Source organism: Cordyceps javanica, chromosome 2 (genome assembly GCF_051103115.1).
Source record: "Cordyceps javanica chromosome 2, complete sequence".
In the NCBI taxonomy this organism is placed as follows: Eukaryota; Fungi; Ascomycota; class Sordariomycetes; order Hypocreales; family Cordycipitaceae; genus Cordyceps; species Cordyceps javanica.
Window position 1 is genome coordinate 342,892 of NC_139296.1, and position 20,968 is coordinate 363,859.

General features: G+C 52.2%; 6 protein-coding genes across 6 annotated transcripts; 4 read left to right on the forward strand and 2 right to left on the reverse strand.

The window, feature by feature from the left end:
* Positions 1 to 4,085: 4,085 nt before the first annotated feature.
* On the forward strand, positions 4,086 to 6,106 carry V2A60_002631 (uncharacterized protein; the record flags this gene model as incomplete). The annotated part of the gene is made up of 4 exons (XM_083253979.1): positions 4,086 to 4,454; positions 4,526 to 5,099; positions 5,154 to 5,993; positions 6,048 to 6,106. The coding sequence occupies 4 exons, from the start codon at positions 4,086 to 4,088 to the stop codon at positions 6,104 to 6,106; spliced, it is 1,842 nt and encodes a 613-aa protein (XP_083110105.1).
* A 2,253-nt stretch (positions 6,107 to 8,359) lies between these two features.
* On the forward strand, positions 8,360 to 9,873 carry V2A60_002632 (uncharacterized protein; the record flags this gene model as incomplete). Its single annotated transcript, XM_083253980.1, has 5 exons — positions 8,360 to 8,362; positions 8,444 to 8,769; positions 8,841 to 9,086; positions 9,139 to 9,184; positions 9,244 to 9,873. 5 exons carry the CDS (start codon positions 8,360 to 8,362, stop codon positions 9,871 to 9,873), a joined length of 1,251 nt encoding a protein of 416 aa, XP_083110106.1.
* A 192-nt stretch (positions 9,874 to 10,065) lies between these two features.
* Positions 10,066 to 11,411, reverse strand: V2A60_002633 (uncharacterized protein; the record flags this gene model as incomplete). The annotated part of the gene is made up of 3 exons (XM_083253981.1): positions 10,066 to 10,646; positions 10,743 to 10,835; positions 10,895 to 11,411. 3 exons carry the CDS (start codon positions 11,409 to 11,411, stop codon positions 10,066 to 10,068), a joined length of 1,191 nt encoding a protein of 396 aa, XP_083110107.1.
* A 419-nt stretch (positions 11,412 to 11,830) lies between these two features.
* Positions 11,831 to 13,651, reverse strand: V2A60_002634 (CoA-transferase family III domain-containing protein; the record flags this gene model as incomplete). The annotated part of the gene is made up of 3 exons (XM_083253982.1): positions 11,831 to 12,610; positions 12,666 to 13,382; positions 13,439 to 13,651. 3 exons carry the CDS (start codon positions 13,649 to 13,651, stop codon positions 11,831 to 11,833), a joined length of 1,710 nt encoding a protein of 569 aa, XP_083110108.1.
* Positions 13,652 to 14,416: 765 nt separating this feature from the next.
* Positions 14,417 to 15,542, forward strand: V2A60_002635 (uncharacterized protein; the record flags this gene model as incomplete). The annotated part of the gene is made up of 3 exons (XM_083253983.1): positions 14,417 to 14,677; positions 14,764 to 15,148; positions 15,235 to 15,542. 3 exons carry the CDS (start codon positions 14,417 to 14,419, stop codon positions 15,540 to 15,542), a joined length of 954 nt encoding a protein of 317 aa, XP_083110109.1.
* Positions 15,543 to 18,797: 3,255 nt separating this feature from the next.
* On the forward strand, positions 18,798 to 19,520 carry V2A60_002636 (uncharacterized protein; the record flags this gene model as incomplete). The annotated part of the gene is made up of 1 exon (XM_083253984.1): positions 18,798 to 19,520. The coding sequence occupies one exon, from the start codon at positions 18,798 to 18,800 to the stop codon at positions 19,518 to 19,520; it is 723 nt and encodes a 240-aa protein (XP_083110110.1).
* Positions 19,521 to 20,968: the final 1,448 nt, after the last annotated feature.

The window sequence follows — 20,968 nt, forward strand, 5'->3', positions numbered from 1 at the left end:
CGGATCCTGAGCGGCCCAAGACGGTACGAGTGCTTCCACGACTCTTCTGGTTCGGAGACCAGGTGGGCAGTATAATTTGTCGGAAGCCGCTCCTCCTGGTAGCAGGCACCGGGGAAAGCAGGCTCAAGTAAGATTGGCTGTGGAGAGGCTTGCGGTGTGCCAGGTGGTTATTCCAGTCCTCCCTATTGCCACAATTTGTTAGCTTATGCGCCAAGTATGGGGTTGATACGCAAGCAAGGAGAATATTCAGAGGGAATGCTAGCAAGAAAAAAAAGAACAAGATAAAGAACAAGAAAAATTTGGCATCAACCCCCTGCTGGTCTCTTTCTTAACGAATAGTTGCAGATGTACAGCATGGACGGCGAGCAAAGATGGCAAAGCGTAGGGAGGCAGATCAAGGCCCTCGTCCCCCCACCCTTCGTCATTTCTGGTACTAAAACTAACAGAAAAGCCCAGCATCTCTGCGAGATGCCTTGGATCGGTTCCGGACGCCTTGTTTCTTCTCCTTGTTACCATTTTAGGCGCAGCGGCGCGCGGCCATGTGGACTCGCTCATATCAGTATCACACCTGACCCACAGAGGGGGGGTTCGGGCCACGAGCTCCCCTTGCCATGTCAGCGGATGAGCGGGCAAGGTGAGACATTGAAAACATGTTCTTGGAGGCAGGAGGGTAATTCAGGAGAGGCGGCAAAGATGACGAAAGGACAGCAGCGAAAAAGATTTGTGTACTTGGATGCTTGGGTATGAGGGGAATGTAAGGGGAGGAGGGAAGGGGAGGAAGGGACGCTCAAGAGTAGAATTTGGAGAGAGGATGTTTCCCCCCTTTTGCTTGGTGATATTGAAAAGCAAGTGTGCAAGAGGGACCATGAGATCAAACAAGACTAGACCGACGGTATAATTCGGGGCGTTATTAGACCCTGATTCGGATTCCCGTGGGGGGAAAGTGTTTCGTTTCAAAGTTGGAGGCGCAAGACAACAGCAAGTACACATTATCCCTCCACCCACTTTATTAGAGTACTTTACATCCAAGTCGAGAACTGTGAAAAGAGAAATGAGCGAACGGGGCGCTATCTCATTTTGGTCTTTTTTTTTTTTTTTTTTACAGTTTTATTTTTAGATGTCAGTGCAGGGCAGGGCAGGGCAAAAGGGGGTTGCCGGGTACCGCCGTCGTCTAGGTAAGTCACGGAGCAGAGACGGTTACACGAAGCAGGAAGAAGGAAGAAAGAAGAAGGAAGGGAAGGGGGGGGGGAATGGCAGGAAGATGACAGCTGAAGCCATACTTGGTACCAGCCAGTCAGGAGCGAGAGAGGTGGTTCATTGGATGAAGAGTGGTGTGCGTGATTCTGCAAGGGCATGGATGTGGGTGCATTGCACGCAGATTGGGCCAGCGATTGAACAAGGAGGGAGAGTGGCATACATGGCAAGTTGTAACATAAAAAAGAGGGAAGAAACATAAATAATTAAATGTAAACAGAGCATAAACAAGTCAAACAAGAGCAATAGCGAATGCGCGCTCTCTTTTTTCTTTCTTTTTCTTTCCCGTCTTTTGCAAAGTGATTATTGAAGGACGATGAGGATGGTGAGCTGTGGAGGCGTGGGCCAGTGCCTGAGCTATAAGGTTGGTGCCGTGCAGCCGGGGCGGTTAGGTAGGCACTAACCTACTGCCTACCTGCGGAAAGTTTATAGGGGGTGGGATGTACCTTGTTTTGGTGGGTTGAGACTCGTGAGAGGCGTGGCCATGGCTGGAGACGGCATTGTTGGGGAAAGCTGTATCTACATTAGTAGGCAGGGACCTGTTATTGGACAACCGCAAAAGAAAAGAAGAGAGAAAAAAAAAATCCCGGGATGCTACTTACGATTGACAGAGTCATGGATAGTAAGAAGTTTATCAATAATTTCCTCTTGTTTGCAGTATTGATAGACGTGCTCGTGAACAAAGCCGCAAGGTGCATCTTTTGTTCATTGTCGCTACCAACCTTGGTACATAGCGTCCCGTCGCGCGCCTTGCAGGGCTCTTATAGCGCCCGTGGCCACCAGGCTGGCTCCCCGCCGAAATGACGACGCCGTGGCCATGTTGGGTCCTGTAAGTTACTTGCTACTAATGATTGAGTACGGATACCTACTAAGGCTGCTAATAAGGTAGACAAGTACCAAGTAAGGCACCTACACGGTTGCCTGGGAGCCTGGGAGCCTACTTGCCTACCAACCTACCTACTAAAGTGCCTAGGTCCCTACCAGCCTATCCGTACCTTGCCTATAATAGGTACCGTAGGTGCCCAATAAGGTCCCCAAGCCGAGCAGGTGCCTTCCTACCTATTAGTTAACCTACCTCCCACCTAAGTGACTACTAACTGCCTAAGTAAGGTACTTGCCTGGTGTGACCTGTATCTACCGTATCTACTTACCTGTACTCAGTTAATCCAGGGATTCCCGGTGACATCTCCATCTCTCTCCGTGTTCCGGCGTGCATTTATTTTGAAATCATTCGGTCCAGCCTATGGATAGCACCAGAAATCAACCTGTTTTTTTTCTTTCCCATCTCAACTAGACTCACACAGCGTGCTTGAATTAGCTGATGGATTCCAACTAGGTACATGTTAGTCTGCCGCCAAATCGCCCTTGCAGGCTACTTACGAGCCTCTCCGCCTTGGCCTCCTCCCAAGCCCCTTATTATTGTTGCTTTCCCCAGGCCAAGCCAGGTCAAAATAAATTACAAGGCACAAAGTACCACTGTAGGCAAGTACAAGGTAAATAGGGACTTGCTTGCATGGCATGACCAACCACAATCACAACTAGCAGCGCCCAAGTAGGTACCTTCAATACTTACCACTACCACCACCGCCACCACCACCAAAAGTTTTGCCCACAACCTCCGCCCGCAACACCCCATTGTGTGGCCCCCTCCCCTCCCTCCCCCCAATCGCATGTAGCGTCTTTTTTTTTTTCCTTCTCCTTCTCCTTCTCTTCCCTCCTCTGCCTCTTTTTGTTGCTTTCTTTCTTTCCCCCGAAACCTCTCTCTCATCCTTACTTCTTCTGCCTTGCGTGGAAATCCTTTTTTTCCCCTTTCCACCTTCCTCCCCCCCTTTCTCCCCTCCTCCCCTCCCCGCGGCCTCATTCTCCCTCGCTTCCCTCACTCCCTCGTCGTTACGCCTTATCCATCACCGCTCGACTCGTGACGGGAGAATCATCTTGCTGCCTCGCTTCCGTCTTGTTGCTTGCGCGGCAAAACATCTGCCCGGCTGGCAAGCCGCCGTCCCATCTCGCCCACCTCGCACACACTCGCACCCTCCATCCCGTCTTCCGCACCTCGGGAGCCCGAGACCGATTACCATCTCTCCCGCAACCGAAAACCTTGGTCTCCAAAAGACCCTAACGAATCCTAGCGTCCGTCACATCGCACACGCACGCGCTCACCATCCTTTGCGTTGCCTCTGCCTGCAGCCTTCGCCAGGCCTCGTTGCTACGCCACCTCGCCCAGCACACCACCCGAGTCGCTTTTCAGCCCACCCGACTGACCCGACTCGCCCACCGCCGCACAGAGATCCTCTGCTCACTGCTTTGGCCCTGCTCGCGCGCGCCCTTTTGCTACCTGCCTTGCGCATCATACGATCGCCGCCGCCCGTCACTCTGTCGAGCCCTTGCGTTTGCCTCTGTTTCGTTATCCACGCATCACCTGCTCGCTCCGGCAAGCCCTGGATATCCTCGGAGTACACAGCGTCGACTCGAACCCAATCCATCATCCCGCGCAGACATCTTCGTTCCCCCCTCCCATCACACGGCCACACAAGGCAGCCCTGCTTTGCCGATCTTTGTCGACCCTCTGATTACTTTGCACTTTTCCGACAACCATAGCCTGCATATCCTCACGACAGTTTCGAACGAGACGAATTTTCATGACTGACCTCTTGAACGAAATTTTCCAATAATCAGAACCCTTGCCAATACCAATACCTTCTCCCGGCCAAATCACTTGCTCGGGGTTCTGCTATATTTTTTTGGCCTCGACTCTTCGACTCTCTGCCATCCCAACTTGTCTCACCCTGAGCTGGCCCCCCTTACCAGCTTCTTTCTGGTCATTGCGCACAATGGCTCAGCAGCCTCACGACATGGGCTACCTCGATTACAACGCGGGTTCTAACCGTTCCCCAAGCTCCTCCCGTCAACAATATGGCGGTGGCGCTCCCGGTTTCAATGCGGGCCTCTCCCTTCCCAGACAAGCTCAGCGTCCCTTTGACGCTCATCTGGGCTCCTCTGCTCTCTACTCGTCGGACCGCGCCAACGCCGGGTACAACGCTAGGGGCATGGATACCATGTCCAGTGGCGCTGTTCCCAGCTATATGCTAGATGGCAACCAGGGCTGGAATTACAGCGCTTCTGGTGCTGCCACGGTTAACGGTGCCGTTAATGGGCCGAATAGGAGCCGCAGCGTCAACCGTAGAGCCGCTCTGCCCCAGGTAAGCACCGATTTCTTATGCTTTCCCGTCTCAAATAGTTTGGTTGGAACCCTCCCGCTAATCTGCCACAGAACTGGACCGATCATCCGAGCATGCCCCCCATGCCTGCCAATCTGCAGCCCTACGGTGGAGGCCTCAACGGCTCCCAGCTGTCCAACGGTAGTCTTCGTGTTGACCATCCCGGCACTCATCCCTCTCCCTCCGATATCCGCTCCACCAGCTCCGATCCCGACCAGCTCATCCCCACCGCCATTGTCATCAAGAATATTCCGTTCGCCGTTCGCAAGGAGACTCTCGCTTCCATCATGCTCGAGATGCACCTGCCTCAGCCCTATGCCTTCAACTACCACTTCGATAATGGCGTCTTTCGAGGCCTTGCCTTTGCCAACTTCCAGTCCGCCGAGGACACCAGAATCGTCATCGAAGCCATGAACGGCATGGATGTTCACGGCCGCAAGCTGCGTGTCGAGTACAAGAAGATGCTCCCCGAAGCTGAGCGTGAACGTATTGAGCGAGAGAAGCGTGAGAGACGTGGCCAGCTCGAGGAGCAGCACCGTGGCCCTATGCTCCACCAGCAGAGCTCTGTCCAATCTCTCAGTGCCATGTCCCAGTCTCAGCAGCGTGGTAATCCCGCTGGCTATCTCGGTACGTATAAATCTGCCGCTCAAGACTTACAAAAACACTAACCCCGTTCACCAGGCGATGTCGACTTGAATGACCCGCAAACACTGGATTTCTATACTGAGCTTGTCATGTTCCGCCGTGACGACTCGCGCGAGATTCTCGTCTTCCCACCTGGCATCGCCCCCGAGCACCGTCGTTCGATCCACATTCTCGCCCATCATATGGGCCTAGAGCATCAATCTATCGGCGAAGCTGAATCTCGCCAGCTTACCGTGCTCAAGCGCCAGCAGCCCTCCCCGACCGCCAACGTTCACAGCGCCCCCTCTAACAGCCTTGATGTCCATAAGCGTGGCTTGAGCAGGGCCGCCACTTTTGACTTTGCGGCCGACCGAGAGTCTCGTGCTGTGAGCAACAACTATTCTCACATCACTGGCCGCCAGGGACCCACGCTCGAGCTTCCCGGCAGCCCCGATGGCGCCGGCATCCCCAACAACCTGCGCGCTGCCAAGAGCTTTGCCGACCTGCGTTCCTTTACCCCCAGTCCGTCCCAGGCCTCATCGAGTTACCTCACTCCCAGTGCCGGCATGGGTAGCATCGGGCCCGGATCGACCGCTCGCTTTGGCGACTATATTAGCGCCCAGCAAGCTCACTCCGGCAACCCATCCACCTCGGGGTCGAAGAACGATCACGGCCTGGCCAGTGGCCTGGGTGCTCTCAGCTTGGGCTCTTACGAGTCCAACACCGTCTCCGGCCAAAACCGCAATGCTCCCGGCGCTATCGGCAGCCAGCGGCCCAGCGGTGTGAGCAGCGGACCCAAGGGTGCTCCCGAGCGTCAGCCCCGTGGCCCCGAGTGGGAGTCTTCTGCCGGCTTTGCCAGCCGCGGGCGATCCAACGGCCACTTACAGCGCAGCAGCGGTAGGTTGCCCGCCAGAACAATGGCTGAGAGTTTCGACTAACTCATCCCTCCAGACTCGTCCGATAATGGAGCCCGCGTTGGCACCGGACCGACCAGTGTCGCTCGATTTTAAATTTGGACGAAAAGTGGCCACCGTTTCCGTTACCCGGAACGGTCTGGCTTTTTGCTGGCTGGGGTGGCGTGGTGCTACGCTGGTGCGATGCCGCCCCTGTTTGTATTATGAATGACCCCTATCATGCTACCACACTGCTGGCGGCGTGAACCCTCTGTTTTTATGATGTGGCCGTCGGAGTGATGAACTGAAACTTTGGGCGGCCACTTTTGACGATGCATACGGAACGAGAGCATTGGATGGAGGCTCGAAGATACAACATTAATTCAACCCCTTGCCAACCTTTTACGACAGGCCGAGTTTCGTTTCCGAGGCGAAGCAACCGATGAAAGAGTCATCTTGCTTACCGACGATGACGGATTGCGACCATGCGTTGACGATGATGATGTGTTATTTATTTTACGATTTGACGTCTAGACAACTGCGTCTGTTTGCGTGCCGAGCTATGGCTTGCACTGGAGACATGGCGAGGCTGCTTCAGCAATGACCAAGACAACAGAGGAGAAGACGAAAACGCAGATTGCCCCCTCAAAAAAAAATTCTATACCCATTTAATACCCAATCAAACGAGCCGTTACGACTATGACGACGATGAATTACTGTGCAGCGCACGCGCATCGACGCATAGCAGCTGTCGATGGGAGGAACGGTAGTCGCATCGCAAGCCTTGTCAGCCGCTCAAAGGCACGGCAAGCGCTCGCGAAAGAGCTGACGAGGTTGAATATTTTTATCATTTTTTGAACGTCTTTTGTATCTCACTGTTGAGTTTGTCCACTGCTAGCTGTTTCTTGTTAATTCTTTTTCTTGCTTTCTTTGTTTTCTTTTGACACTGCGGGCACTTGCAATTGGTGTTCTTGAAAAGGCATTTTTTGTAATTGGCCAGAACTCTGGCATGGCAGGGGCGGAAAAAAAAACCTACTATAGACTAGGAGCAAGAGGCTGGGTACAGGCCAGGGGCGACTCGACTCTCTTGCAAGGAGCTTTTTATTCAGGGAGAGGAGAGAGTTGGAATTCAAGGCAATTGTTTTGGGATAGTTTTGGAAAGACTGGTTTGATATCGAAATGGCTTCTGTCTCTAGCCAGACACGGGTGGCGACAAGGCCTCGATGAGCGAAAACGAATTGCGATGCTCTGGCTCTTCACGTGGGAGAAGCTTCTTAACAAAGTTTGAAAATGAAGACGTACAAGTATATTTTCCTAGTGCCTGATATACTGTGACTATAATCCGTACGGACATGATGATTGTGAGATTTCATCATCTGCTCGCCGTGAGAGTAAATACAGAATCTCATACCAGTCGTCCAAGTGGCACTATAAGCTAGACAGCGGCGAGGAAATTCTGCACATATATCATATCATAGATCCAGCCTTGTTCCCACGGTAGGATGCATCTTTGAAGACGACTTCTACCCGCCGACTGTGCGCCGTGACATTTGAGTAGGGGTCGCTCATTGACCAAGGAGCTCCACAGGGTGCATGTACAGATTACATTTCCACCACTTGGAATAGTACGAGTACAACTTACAGAACTCCGCCAAAACCCTGCCAAAACCCTGCAATGTATCAGTATTACACAGGTACACTACCCTGCAGCTTAGATTTCTGTATTGGCCAAACTCTAATCAGCTAAAAGAATATCTCGTAGATTGATCAGGTCTAGAGACATTATGCGTAATTATCTGAGATTAGAATATAATATATAGATGTGTTATTTGTGATAGATTTCATATATATATACATACATATATATTGATGTTGGCTCAAGAAGCGGCGGACCTCGTCCTGGCATCATCATCCATGTAAATACACTAAATAGCATACTGGGAGGTGTTCACACGGCCTGATTTTCAGCAGAGCGTACCAAGAGGAAGATTAAAAACAAAAAGAATGCATAGAGAGGCTGAGAATCAAATCTAGAAGCAACAAAACTTGTCATGGAGACCTTGCTCTGGCCGAGGACGCATCGAAGTTGGAGGTGACTAGGGCTTCCCGGCCAGCCTCGGTCCTGTTTCAAGACACCTGGTATACTTGTATAGTCGTAATGAAACACGGATCTAAGCTAACACAAAGACAACGATACATCACGTGATGAAAGACTTATCTACTGTTTCGCAACAGCAACGACGCGATGGAGCAGGCATACCAAGAGGACACTAGTATAAGGATCATGTTGAAACGAACACATCGGAAAGTACGAAGTGGTTGCGACATCTGTCGGCAGCGACGAATAAAATGCGATGAATTGAAACCACAATGGTTCGTCAACTTTGCAGCTCGCTGGTTTTGCGCCACCCGCCGAAGCTAAACCCAAACCCCCCTCACCATTGCAGTTCTCAGTGCCAGCGGCTGGCATATACGGGTTCGGCCATTTCGTGCTCGTACAGCAGAGCGAATGGTGGACAGAGTCGTGGCAGCATCGGATCCGCAAATGTACGAGCCGTCGCCGTCGCCGCCGCCGCCGGGCCTACAAATAGCGTCGTCACAGCTCCGCCGTCGTCCGCGATGTACTCTTGCACGCACCTGTCCATTGTGTCGCAGTACGGGTGGCCGAACCCGACGTCTGAGCAGGAAAAGGGCCTCCTTTACCATCTCTGCGTACTGCGGAAACAGCTCGAAACGTTTGAGCGGCGCGGCCTGCTGGCTGGCATCATCCAATTCTCGAGGTACGATAAGATAACCACCCCGGCTGCTGCTGCTGCTGCTGCTGCTTCTGCGGCCCTAAGACAAATGGCAGATCACTATCCATGGCCGGCAGGTTTCCACATCTACGCCACAGCTTGTGCAGCTTCAGCGCCAGTCACATCGGGGGCCTGACGCAGTCGTCACTCTCGAGGCAAGTCGAGCTTCACTACAGAGGCTCAGCAATACAGGGCATGGCTGCAGACCTGGAAATCCTGAATTCGGGTTCTGGCCTCGATCAATCTTCTCGACAAGGTCTTGTCGAGTCAGCCATCATCCTGGCGTGGTATAGCAACGATCCGTAAGTTCTAGTGTAACTGGTTCGCCAACCGCCGCCTCTAACACTTGATCAGAGGCGAGTATGCGCAATTGCTAAAAGGGACTCTTGCAGTATGCTCTGTAAGCTTGCATATGGCCGCTATGTAAGTTTTTCTTATTGCTGACAAGATTCGCCACAGCTTCTACCTGAGAACGCCAGATCAGGCCAGCCGGCTCTCGTCTCGCCAGTGACAGGTACCGGACTGCCGACTTGTGCAGCCCCTCCGCACCACACCTACTATCCGTTCTTGGAGCAGATGAGGAAATCCACGCTCGCCTTGTCGAGGTGCGACCTGTCGGCCGGTGTCAGGGCGGCCGTCAAGGACCTCCACAACTTCATCTACAACATCCTGCACTCGCCGCTCGCCGACCACTCGGTGGAGAGGGAGCTCCGCGCCATGTTTCCGATCCGGAACTGGCTGCGGTTCGTCCCCGAGGCCCCGTCGAGGCTCGAATCCGGGAGCGACGACGACTTCCTGCTGCACATGTACCTGGCAAACTACGAGACGGCCGTGCTGCTCACGTCGCCGCTGTGGCCGGACCTGGACACGCCGCTGGGGTTCCACGAGAGGCGCCGGTGCGTCAGGAAGATGCGAGACTGTGTCAGCGAGCGGCTGCTGAAGAAAAACGGCGGCGCCCTTTTGCCCGTGCCGCCGGCGGCTGATCCCGTCGTCGGCGACCGCAAGACGTTGAGAGCCTGCCGGGAATGGCTCTGCATTTCGGAGATTGCCATCGAGTGCTACGATGTCTGGTGCTCAAGACGGTCGTAACGCAGCAGATGTGTGATGTCGGCAGCTCTAGCACCAAGCCTTTTGCAGTCAGCCTGCGTCAAACGGATGTAATTAACTGACCAGAAGAAATAGTTTCCAGTCGACTCGTTTTCTGCATCGTGATTTAGTTTCTATGGGATTTCTTAAAGTATATTACAGCCTAGTCTACACATATCCAAGAATACATCGCATCTATACGTTTTTGGCTCTTTCCAGCTGCTGCTCCCAAGCTGGAATCGCCCATCTGACCATGTACTCTGACCTCATCAGCTGTTCGGCCGTGGGCCGCTGTGAAGGTTCAAATGCCAGCATGTCCCTCAGCAGCTTTTCCAAGGCCTGCATTTCCCCCCCTTGGACGTCCCATTCACAAGTCTCGGGTGTCATGCCCCGTCCCATGTCCCACATGCGCTGATGCAACGGTCGGAAAACGGGGGTGTAGATTCTTTGGATATTACGGATCCAGGAGCCATCTGGGTTAAAAAACTCGTTTCGATTCTCCCACTGATCCCACCAACGCGAGGGCGGCCGCCCCAGTGTGCTGATGATATCAGCCATGATGTCGTCTCGGTCACCGCTAAAAGTTTCAAAGAGACACCTCTCGCCCAAAACTTCGTACAGGCTGACGCCAAGTGTCCATATGTCTGCCGCCAGTGTGATGGGCTCGTGAAAGAAATCTTCCGGGGGTAGGAAGAGTGGTGGCGTATGCAGCTCGGGGGAGCGCTCAGCATCCAGCATGAAAGATGTTCCGTAGTCGGATATAATCATGAACGGGTCTGTTAGTTTATTAGCAGCCATTTTCATGTGCATTGGATAGACGGCATATGGAGGCGCATGGGGTTGGACAGCAGCGCCATCGACTCGTCTGATACGGGCTTCATCCAAACGGAGATTCTTATAGAGCATATCAGGCCTGAGTTCGCCGAGACGTGGATCGCGAATGAGAAAGTTTCTTAGATGCAAGTCTGGATTTGGTGAGTAAAAAAAGGTAAGAGAGCACTTTGAGCCGAAGTCCTAATCCTACCTCCGTGGCATATGCCCCGTGAGTGTATATAAGCCACACCCATGATCAGCTGAGCTGCAATGGATCTCGCAGCCTCGATCGGAAACATGAAGTTTGTGGAGTCTTCTTTGGATTCTGCGACGCTGCAGCCGGCCGCTTCTTGCACAAGGCAAGCATGCCGTCCGTTCGGGCCTTCAATGGAGAATGTGTCTAGTAGACGGGGGATGAACCGCTGCCCTGGATGCAATGTATCTACGCTCTGGAGTTGCCCAAGAATCTTTGCTTCAGTATTTTGTGACGATTCGCTTCCAACCAGGACCTTTAGTGAGAAATAGCGATCCAATATGTTGTCTCGGATCAGCCAAACTGTAGAATAGCCGCCAAAGCCAAGTTTGTGGGCGACCTTGTATCGGCCGTTTTGGAAAGTGTCTCCAATAACGATTGGGTGGAAGCCACCGACAGTGTAGCTCTCAAAATCCTCCAGGTCCATTTCAGGGATGTAAACAGCCTTGGGCTGTTGAAATGTAGTTTCGGGCATGGCAGAGGAATATTGAAGAGATGGTCGTAGTAGAAACGGTATTTTTAGGTAGCTAGTTGCCCGTCTGCCAGACGCAGCAGTGCGGCTCCAAAGAAGCCTCATGGTTGATGTCGTCGCCAAGGTTGTTTGGACGGTACCATAAGGAGCCTTGTGAATTATGGGTAGTGTTACATGTGCGCAGTCACGCCGTTGTCGGTCTGACACACCAATGGCAGACCAGTTCTTTCGGGACATTATCTCCTACGGTGAGATGCTGGCCGTATCTCTAGATCAGAATATCAAGGTAAATGACAGCACTCGAATTCTCCACCTGCCACCGGTATTGTCTAGCCACTGGGGTACAATAAAGCGACCGCAGCATGGTTTTCTATTCATTCTATCGAGCTATCTATGCACACCCTCTCAGCGCCGCCAGTCAATCATGCCCACTCTGCGCTGCTGGTGGCGCAGTACGGGACTGGACCATGGAGCCAGCGCGGGGAGGCCGAGCTGTTTTCATAGGCAACTATCGGCGACAGGATTGTATGATCCTTACCCCACGCTGTCCCTGGGAACTTGACCATGTATCCATCTCTGCCTAGAAGGTCGGAATTGTCCTTCCAAGCGTTTCCGATCACGGCAAGCAGCTCTTCGACGTGGAGGTCCGGTGTCATCGGCGCAAAACGATACTTGTCCTGGATCTTCTTCACAATCTCGGGTGAGTACAGTCCTACCACCTCCTCCAACTGTGCTGCGTCGACTGCGGTCAGCGAAACGGCAGCATGGTATGAGCCGCCGTACTTGGCGCGGTCCCTGAGCGCGAGCATGGTGTCAATGACACCCACCGCACCAGACAGCATGTCCGCTATGGGGAGCGACGGCAGCACGCCCACGCCCTCGTCAAACCCATACGCCTTTCCGCATACATACGAGCAGCCGGAGGCGGCGTCGGCGATTTGCTGAAAACCGGGACGTTCCGCATAGTACCCATCCGGACCGTAGCAGTTGAGGTCGATATAGACGATGCCTTTTCCTCGTGCCCGGGCCGTTTCGAGAACATCCTCGAGGCCAAAGCCCCTACGCTCGAGTGAACGCAGGCGAAACGCCTGAATTATGACGTCTGCACCCTCTATCAAGGTGTGGAGCTTCTTCTTGCCGGCCTCAGTTGTGAGATCCACCGCCATGGTTTGCTTGCCGGCAGTAAGCTGCACACTAAGCGGCTTTTCAAGGGAATTAGCGAACTTCAACATATTATCCCTGAAAGGAAGAACGTACCTGCAGGTCTGGAAGGTTGGGACTCTGCACCTTGATGACCTCTGCACCCAACGAAGCGAGGGCCGCTCCCATCGCTGGACCAGCAATCACCCTGGCAAGTTCAATCACCTTGATACCTGCCAGAGGGCGCTGATCGTGCTTTGCCGACTGAAACGGGACAGGAGGCAGGTCGGCTCCGAGGGCGACGCGGCGATAATTGATCAGCGGATGCGCAGCCAGACGTTGCCCCATGGACGTCTGCCTCCACTGCGCAGGCGTGTAGCACGTCTGCCCGCAGAAGCCGTGCTCCATGTTCTTCTGGTCGAGCTCAGCAGCCGAGTATTTGACAATCTCTGCCTTGATGAGGTCATAGGCTTCGTCCCTGGTTGCAGTCACGGCCTCAGAGTCGAGGTTATAGGCTCTGAGAAAGGCCGGCGGGTTGAGATTGCTCATGATCTGGTACCAGACTTGAGGGTCTTTTGTCGGAAAGATGGCCCACGAGCGGAAATGCATGTTGTTTTTAGTCAGGACGCCCCGGTCTAGATCTTTTCCGGCACGGCGTATAGTACCGTCCTTGACGATATCCGCCAAGCCCTTTCCATCGATAGACATCAACACTGGGGTGGCCGGGTACAAGCCTGCCTTGTCGACATCGATGGAAACCTTTCCAGTTTCGATGCCTCGCAAAGCACAGATTTCCTTTCCGACGATGCCAATCATGGCATGGCACACGGCGGACTAGTATGTCTTGAGCAGGATGAAGGAGATGTTGTTTTGAGATGAGCTGTACCTACCATGACCTGGGATTTGAGAGGTCCCGGAATGATGGGGAGATCCTCCCCGTGGAAGTCAACCTGGTCGAGGATAGAAGCATCTGAGGTGAAACCCGGGGATACCTCTGCAAAGTGATGCAGCAGGCGACGACATTCCGCTGGTAAGGGAGTGTACTCTACATCGACAAAAGTGCCGGGGCCATAGCCGCCACTTGTGGTAGTCTTGACTGTCATTTTTCTTTGAGTTTTTTTCCGAGTTTTTTTCCGAGTTATTCTTCAAAGTTATGTTGGTTGAATGTTGTCTGCTTCATGTGCTTGAATTTACGGGAAGTTGCAGGGCTTTTATGCTCGAGCGAAGCAGCGCCGTTTGATCATCGATTACATGTAATCTGCTGGCTTCGTGCCAGCCTTTGAAGTCTGACCTTTGCAGTGGGCCCATTCTTTTGAGTTACAACGTGCATGAACGAGGTGCATGACCGACGGCGAATGGGCGGCTTGACCACCAAGTTGTGAATCCGGCTTGGTTGGCTGGGATCGCGATCGCAACTTGAGACCGACCGACCGACCCACCACACCGATCTCGGCCGTTGCCAAGCTGTGCCCTAGGCAGACCCTTGCCGGCCTCCCGTTTGGCATCTTGACCTCGCAACCAACGGTTTGACCGTTGTTATCGGGGCGTTCTAGGCCCCCCTTTTGGGAACAGGAAGGTTTGGATATTGCTATTGGGAGTGTCTAGGACCCGTTTCGGACCACGCGATGGCGAGCACAAAAAAGCCCGCGGACTGCCCTCGGACCAGAAAGAACCGAGGCTACAAGGGCCGCTTTTCTTTTTTGGCACTTGCGAAAAGGGTTTCCGAATACGTCATCGCATCATTGCGCGCGCCAGCTATGCGTGTTATTATTTAACTTTGGGCGACGGCCTCTATTCATGATACACAATGACCAACTCTGCCAGACCGTTAACCTCTTATCACTCTTTTCCTCTGCAGTCTGATCGCAATGACAACAATTCGTACTGTTGGCGTTATCGGCACCGGCGTCATTGGAGCGTCGTGGACCGGTCTGTTCCTGGCTCACGGTCTGCGTGTCCTGGTGTCCGACCCTGCGCGAGATGCGGAAAGCAAACTTCATGCGCATCTCGAAAGCATCTGGCCCACGCTTCAGAATGTCGGACTAGCGCCAAACGCCTTCCTGTCCAACTACCAATTCGTGGGAGCCAGCATGCAGCAGCACTATTCCAAGCTCGATTTTGTGCAGGAGGTACGTCGTGGCTTGGAATGCCAGTAGGAGCCAACCTAGGGGGGGGGGGGACTGGCCTGAGCTAACGGCCGCGCGCGTCAAACCAGAATGCACCCGAAAGACTGGATCTGAAGACGAAGCTGCTCGGCGAGATTGACGCGGAAACCCGTCCAGAGGTCACCATAGCGTCCTCGTCCTCGGGGCTCCCGAGCTCCCAGTTCATTGCGCAGTGCACTCGGGCTCCGGAGCGTGTGCTCATCGGGCATCCCTTCAATCCTCCTCACCTGATGCCCCTTGTCGAGGTTGTGCCGCACCCAAAGACTGCTGAAGCCAGCATCTCAACTGCGCTGTCGTTTTACAAGTCACTTGGCCGCAAGCCCATCCACATTCGCCAAGAAGTTCCCGGCTTCGCAGCCAATCGTCTGCAAGCCGTGCTGTGCAACGAAGCCTACAGCCTGGTCAGCAGAGGCGTCATGTCTGCCAAAGACCTCGGTAAGACAATTCATTGTGGCTCTTAATTTCAGAGTTTTTCATCATGATGATTATTATTATCATCTCTAACAAAAAGACCATTCCAGACGAGTGCGTTACATCCAGCCTCGGACCGCGCTGGGCTGTGACGGGGCCGTTAATGTCGAATGCGATGGGTGGTGGTGGAGGAAGTGACGGCTTCAAACATCTCCTTGAGCACCTAGGCCCGGCTACTGAGAAATGGATTGAAGACATGAAAGCACATGCATTCAGCTGGACTCCAGAGCAGTTGACTGCTCTCGGAGACAGCGTTGCTGAGGAACTTGGCACTCAAAGTGTCCACGAACTTGAACGCAAGAGAGATGCTACTCTAGTGGAGTTGTTCCGTCTCAAGAGCAAAATGGACACTGAGTAAACGACATCAGTTGGCCTGGAGAGCACTTGGGCGACCAAAATAGACTACCGAAAATGGCCGGAGACAATGGAACTTGCAGACCTCTCTAGCATTCTAGTGCAGTCCAGAGACTAAAATTCGTGCTTTAGTAAAACCACCCTTTCGTCTCCAGCTTCTAGAAGCTAGTGTGCAATGTGAAGCTTTCTTTCACAAAGACTCCTTCTCAAAGACAGGGCTGTATCCAAGGGCAGGTGGTTATAGGTTAATCGTATAGATAAGTAAGCCGGGTTCCCTGTTCGGGCTGCGCTGACCTTTGTATTGCGCTCACCCTGCGCAAGTTCCCAACAATAGCTGGCTAACGTTCGACACGCCCTATCCGGCACCTCCATCGCCGGCGCTGTACTATGAAAACCAACTTTCTTGGCAAACTTAAAGGCGGATTCGAAGACCGGCACAGTCGCTGACAGCCCACCTGCACAACCCGGAGGCTGACATGCATCCAGTCTCATATTTAATAGCTTATGTAAACGTTTATGATATGTACTACAGTACACAGTTTGGCTTGGCAGATCTACAACAAAGGAATGGTATCCCACTATCACACAGTCCTCAGTCACTGATATATTATAACTTGACTTGATAGGCAGAAAATTTAGTCTAGAGACTAACGTACAACTTCTATCACATATTCCTACGATAGTTTTGGACTTGGGTAGACCTTTTCTTGGCAAATCACTTCTTCTTCCATCTTGTCTATCTATGGCTATAATTTTGCTTGATAGAAGATTAATTAATGAGGCTAATATTACTTGTCGCTTCTACCATCTCTTATTTACATTTTTACTTTTATATGTCTGCTTGTAAGTAGGATAAATATAATATTATAATTGACTATAAATCCTTTAACTAATAATAGTATAGAGAGTATCTAGCTTTACACCTTAACTACTATATTCCAGTTTAGAAAACACAAGTCTATCATACTAAGTAAACACCTTGATAGCGCTATACTAAAGTGTTATAGAAGACGTATAGGCGGTCATATAGGTTGGTAATTCGAATCTAGCTAGAAGCCCTGGCTTTTCTCTGCGAATGCTAGGCTATATATAACGCAACTAAAATGGGTTTAGGTGTATCCAGGCCATGGGTAAAAAGTGACGGGTGTAGGTAGCTACCTGCTGGTTATACTATAGAGTAACATATGAGTTATATAAAAAACCGACTGGATTATTACTCTATGTACCAGTAGGCTTAAAGATAGCCATGAGGTATATTATGTCAAGTAGAAACATGTCTATATTATTCTTCATTATTCTATATTAGATGGTGGACACCTAGACGGGGCAAGTTGACGGGTTGAGGGACTGATCTACTATTAGGCGAGCAAAGCGGACGGGCGACCTCGGGACTGCCGGCGCCGACCCCAGACGGCAGCGGGGCCGCAACGTGGACTGCAGCGGACGCCACCGTTATTGTGTCTGCCAATCACTCGGGATTACTGAAGAAGTAAGTTTTCTGGAATGACTTGACGGCTAACAGTAGTGCTTTGCAAATCTGCCTTGAAAAAAGTAGGACCCTATCCGTACACCTCCCAGAATCGACCTTGCTCATTTGCGACGAACCCGCCTTTTGTCCATGACGTTGGTTATGAGTCAGTTCGCGTGGTTCGTCCCCCCACGCTCTGTTTTTTTTTTCTTGGGCGATTTCTAAGTATGCCATAAAGGTCAGTCCGCATAGCAACATGCTTGTTAATGAAAAGTTCTTCACCATGACGACTTGGTAGACGGGGCGTCTTTGGACTGAGCAACGTGTTTTCCAAGATACCCTGCCTCCTAAAACCTTTTTTTTCTGCTTCTTTGTTCGCGTGACCCAGATATGTCATTTTGCTTCTTGTGCGAATTATCATGGCCAGATGCAACAGCACATGCATGTGCTGATCATGGTCAAATATAGGCAATGTTTGTTTTCTTGCGAGTCGTGTCAAGCCAGAAAAATCCACACAACTTACTCTTTCTTTACCTTGCCAGCACAAAACTCGGGCAGATGCCGCCGAGTGTGCAGGCGCCGAGCACCTGTTTGCTGGCTTTCTGCACTGAGCTGTCACCATTCGCAAGAATGCCTGCGCCTTTCGGAGCCGAGGGTGTATACACATGACCTGTCCGAGCTGGGTTTGGATCTGGGACAGGTCATCTCTGACCTCGGAGCCGAGGTGGGTCTTTAATTCTCGTCATGACCATCATTTTGATTGATGCCGTGGTTGTCGGGGCCCCCTCTTCTCGCGCCCACCTACGTGCGCATACATCCCACAACAATCAGCTCGGGGAACTTGCCGAAACTGGGTCATCGTGGCCGTTGCATTCCACAGAATAAGGGCATGCATGACTTGATGAATGCTGTAACTTTTTTTTTTTTTTTTTTTTGCTGCTCTGCTGATCTATGTGGATTCTACATGACACAATTCTCGCCGTTCTCCCTATCGCCCGGGCATTGGGCTCGCCGTAAGGCTTTTGCGAACCTTGCAGGATTAAGACCAAAACCAAATGCAATCAGCAGCAAATACTACGCCGAGTCTTGATTATCGCACGAGTGATTGTGCATGACCCTCTGCGAACGACGCTGCCACGTCGTGTGTACATCTTGTGTGTGTGGCGTAGGACACAGACACGTCACGACGACGGCAAAGCGGGACATGTTGCAAGGGAAAATCTGTGCTCAAGACTGAAAATAGCCGCCAGACTGCTGTGTAGAACAGAAACTCTTCTCGTTTACCACTCACGCTAGGCGGGACAGAAGTGACTGCGCGGCCCTTGATACGGCACGAGGCGTGAAACTGGAAGGGCACGAGACGTCACCGGAAAAGCGACTTTTGGACCGAGTCTTTTTCTACCATCATTTTTTTCTTGTGGAGCTTAAGACGCCGTTTCTGAGCAGACCACAAGTATACACGGCATATAGATGCCGAGTATATGTGGCCGTGTGTATTATACAATATACCATCAAGTATGTGTTCAACAAGAGGCCATCGGCGACTGAGTTGTCGCAGCTGTCGCAGTTGTCGCAGCTTTCGTTGGAAAGGACGAGTTCTCCCATCTATATAAAGACCTTTGTTCTACCCGGCTCTACTTTGAAAGACGTCACCGACAAATCAATCACTCTCTACTCATCTACTCGACTTCTTTGTCATCCCTTTTTTTCATTCCTCCTCAACGACCCCCCCCCCCCCCCCCCCCCCCCCCCAAAACCGTTTTTAGAAAGAAACCACCAGCAAAAACAAACATGCGTCCTGCTCACGTCATGGCACTCGGAGCTGCCGGCCTCTCCGGCCTCGCCAGCGCCGTCGAATCCGTGCTTTTTGCCGAGCACGGCATCTCGAACCCCACCCTCTACGCCAGAGACGTTCGCGGCTCCTTCAACGGGCAGGACGTGAACTCTCCTGGCGGGTTCAGGACGGGGGTCAACTTCCCCCTCCGCAGCGAGGGCATCTGCAAGTTTGCCGTGGACGTTATGAAAGACCAGCGGATCTTCCCCATGCTCGGCCCCGCCATCATATGCCCGGCCGGCGGCGAGCCTATGCTCAACAACATGAGGCGGCACGAGGTGGCGCTTCTCGCCGCCCGCCTGGCCGTCGAGTACGACCTGAACTGCAAGCTCACGGAAGACACCTCGCACTACGTGGCCCATGACCCCAGTGTCAACCTCAAGGTGTTTGATCGCAATCATCAGCCCGAGGTCAGACACGAAAGGATCGGGAACCAAACGGAGATCTTCTACCTCGACTGTGGTGCGGTCTTCCTGAACCGGCCCTTTTGGGGACCTTCGGGCTCGGGCCAGTACCCTCAGGTCAGGATGGTCCGTGATTCTCGTGGCTACATGCCTCTCATGGCCCCTTACATGCCCAATCACGTCTTCAAGAACTTCCCCAACGCCGAGTACGGCGCTGACAGCCAGCCACCATGGCTGGCCGAGGTGATTCAGGAGATTGATCGGGACGGCTATTAAAGAACCTGCGCTGCAGTACCTCGGAAGTTGTGCCCAAAGTAGCCAAACCAACCAGGTAGCTCCTTCGAGCCGCCCCGGAGCTACATACTCAAGACTTTGATCAAGGCCGGTGGCCCTACTTTCGGGCTTCTTCTACTTTTGGTCGCGCATTTGACTTCTACATCTCCACTTTGTTGACTACTTCTATCCAAGAGACCTCTTATAGACAGTATTTTAGACTATCAGGTTTACTAAAGCATGAGCTATGTTAGACTGTACACGGCATATCATTTAGCTCTACAAGAAAACAATTGGTTGCAACATTCATCTCTCCACATCTTGAACGCGACTTTTCACATTCCTTATTCTAATCATCACCTGGGGTTTATTAGCATCATGTATGATAAAGGGACCAATCTTCAGGGTAGTGTGCAACGCAGTCATTGGACCTAGAATATGCAGACATGCCTCGTACTTTTTCCCAGCACATTTTGTTAGATACCAGAGCATGTCTAATCGAGTGCCCTAGCTCTAGGCAGCCTCGCTCTTGACTACTTACTCATGTGCCTGTCTGTCGCATTATTCGCCGGTGAGCTACGGCCAGGCATGCGTGTTTGAGCGTCTGGGAGAGTCACCATATGCGCCAAGTGGTGCTATCGAGCGTGAGGTTCATTGAGCGCGACCTGGTGACCAGTCGACCACCTTGAAGGGAATGGAGTCTTGGAGGAAGCTGAGGATTGACTGGTGGATTAGCTTAGCTGCAATACGTGGCACAAGGAGGCACGAAAGCTAGAGTCCCGTTTGTGAGCGTCGGCGATGGTCTCTGATGGATGCGTATGGCTCTAGTCATGTATCCGCAAAATCCACCGCTTGTGGATGGTGAGATTTATGAATTACCGGTAGAAGAAAGTGCACAGATTGCCCCACATAGTGTGCCGTTGCTAGAACAAGAATAGGAGTTCGATCTCCCCGGCATATCGTGAACCATTTCTCGATTTGATGGTCAGCCTTGCCCGTCCTGTTCGCGGCGACTGTCTTGCTACGGATGCTGATAGCTGAAGCGCCCACACTTTGTACCGACTCTTTTGCCACGCCATTGGCAGTCACTTGGCCTCGTGGCCTGCCTTGATTTGATCATTGACATGCAAGGCAGCGCGAATTCTGGCCAAATCGTTAGTCAAAAGGCCGTGAAATCTGACATGCGAGCACCAGACTCGCACGACTACGATGAGATGCATAAAAGCCTGCTAATAGACTACATTATAAAAAACTTACCGAGTTCTGTAGGTATTAGAATCCCCCGTACAGGAACCTTCTCCCCTCGCAACACAGGCCGCTCACAGCCGTCTTCCTTGATAGCCTGATGACTGCAGCCCACTACTCGAACAACGCCAATCAAAAGCAAGGTTGACCGCTCTCTCGGTACGTGGCCGACGCGTACGCCGATGATCCTTTCATTTCATAAATCA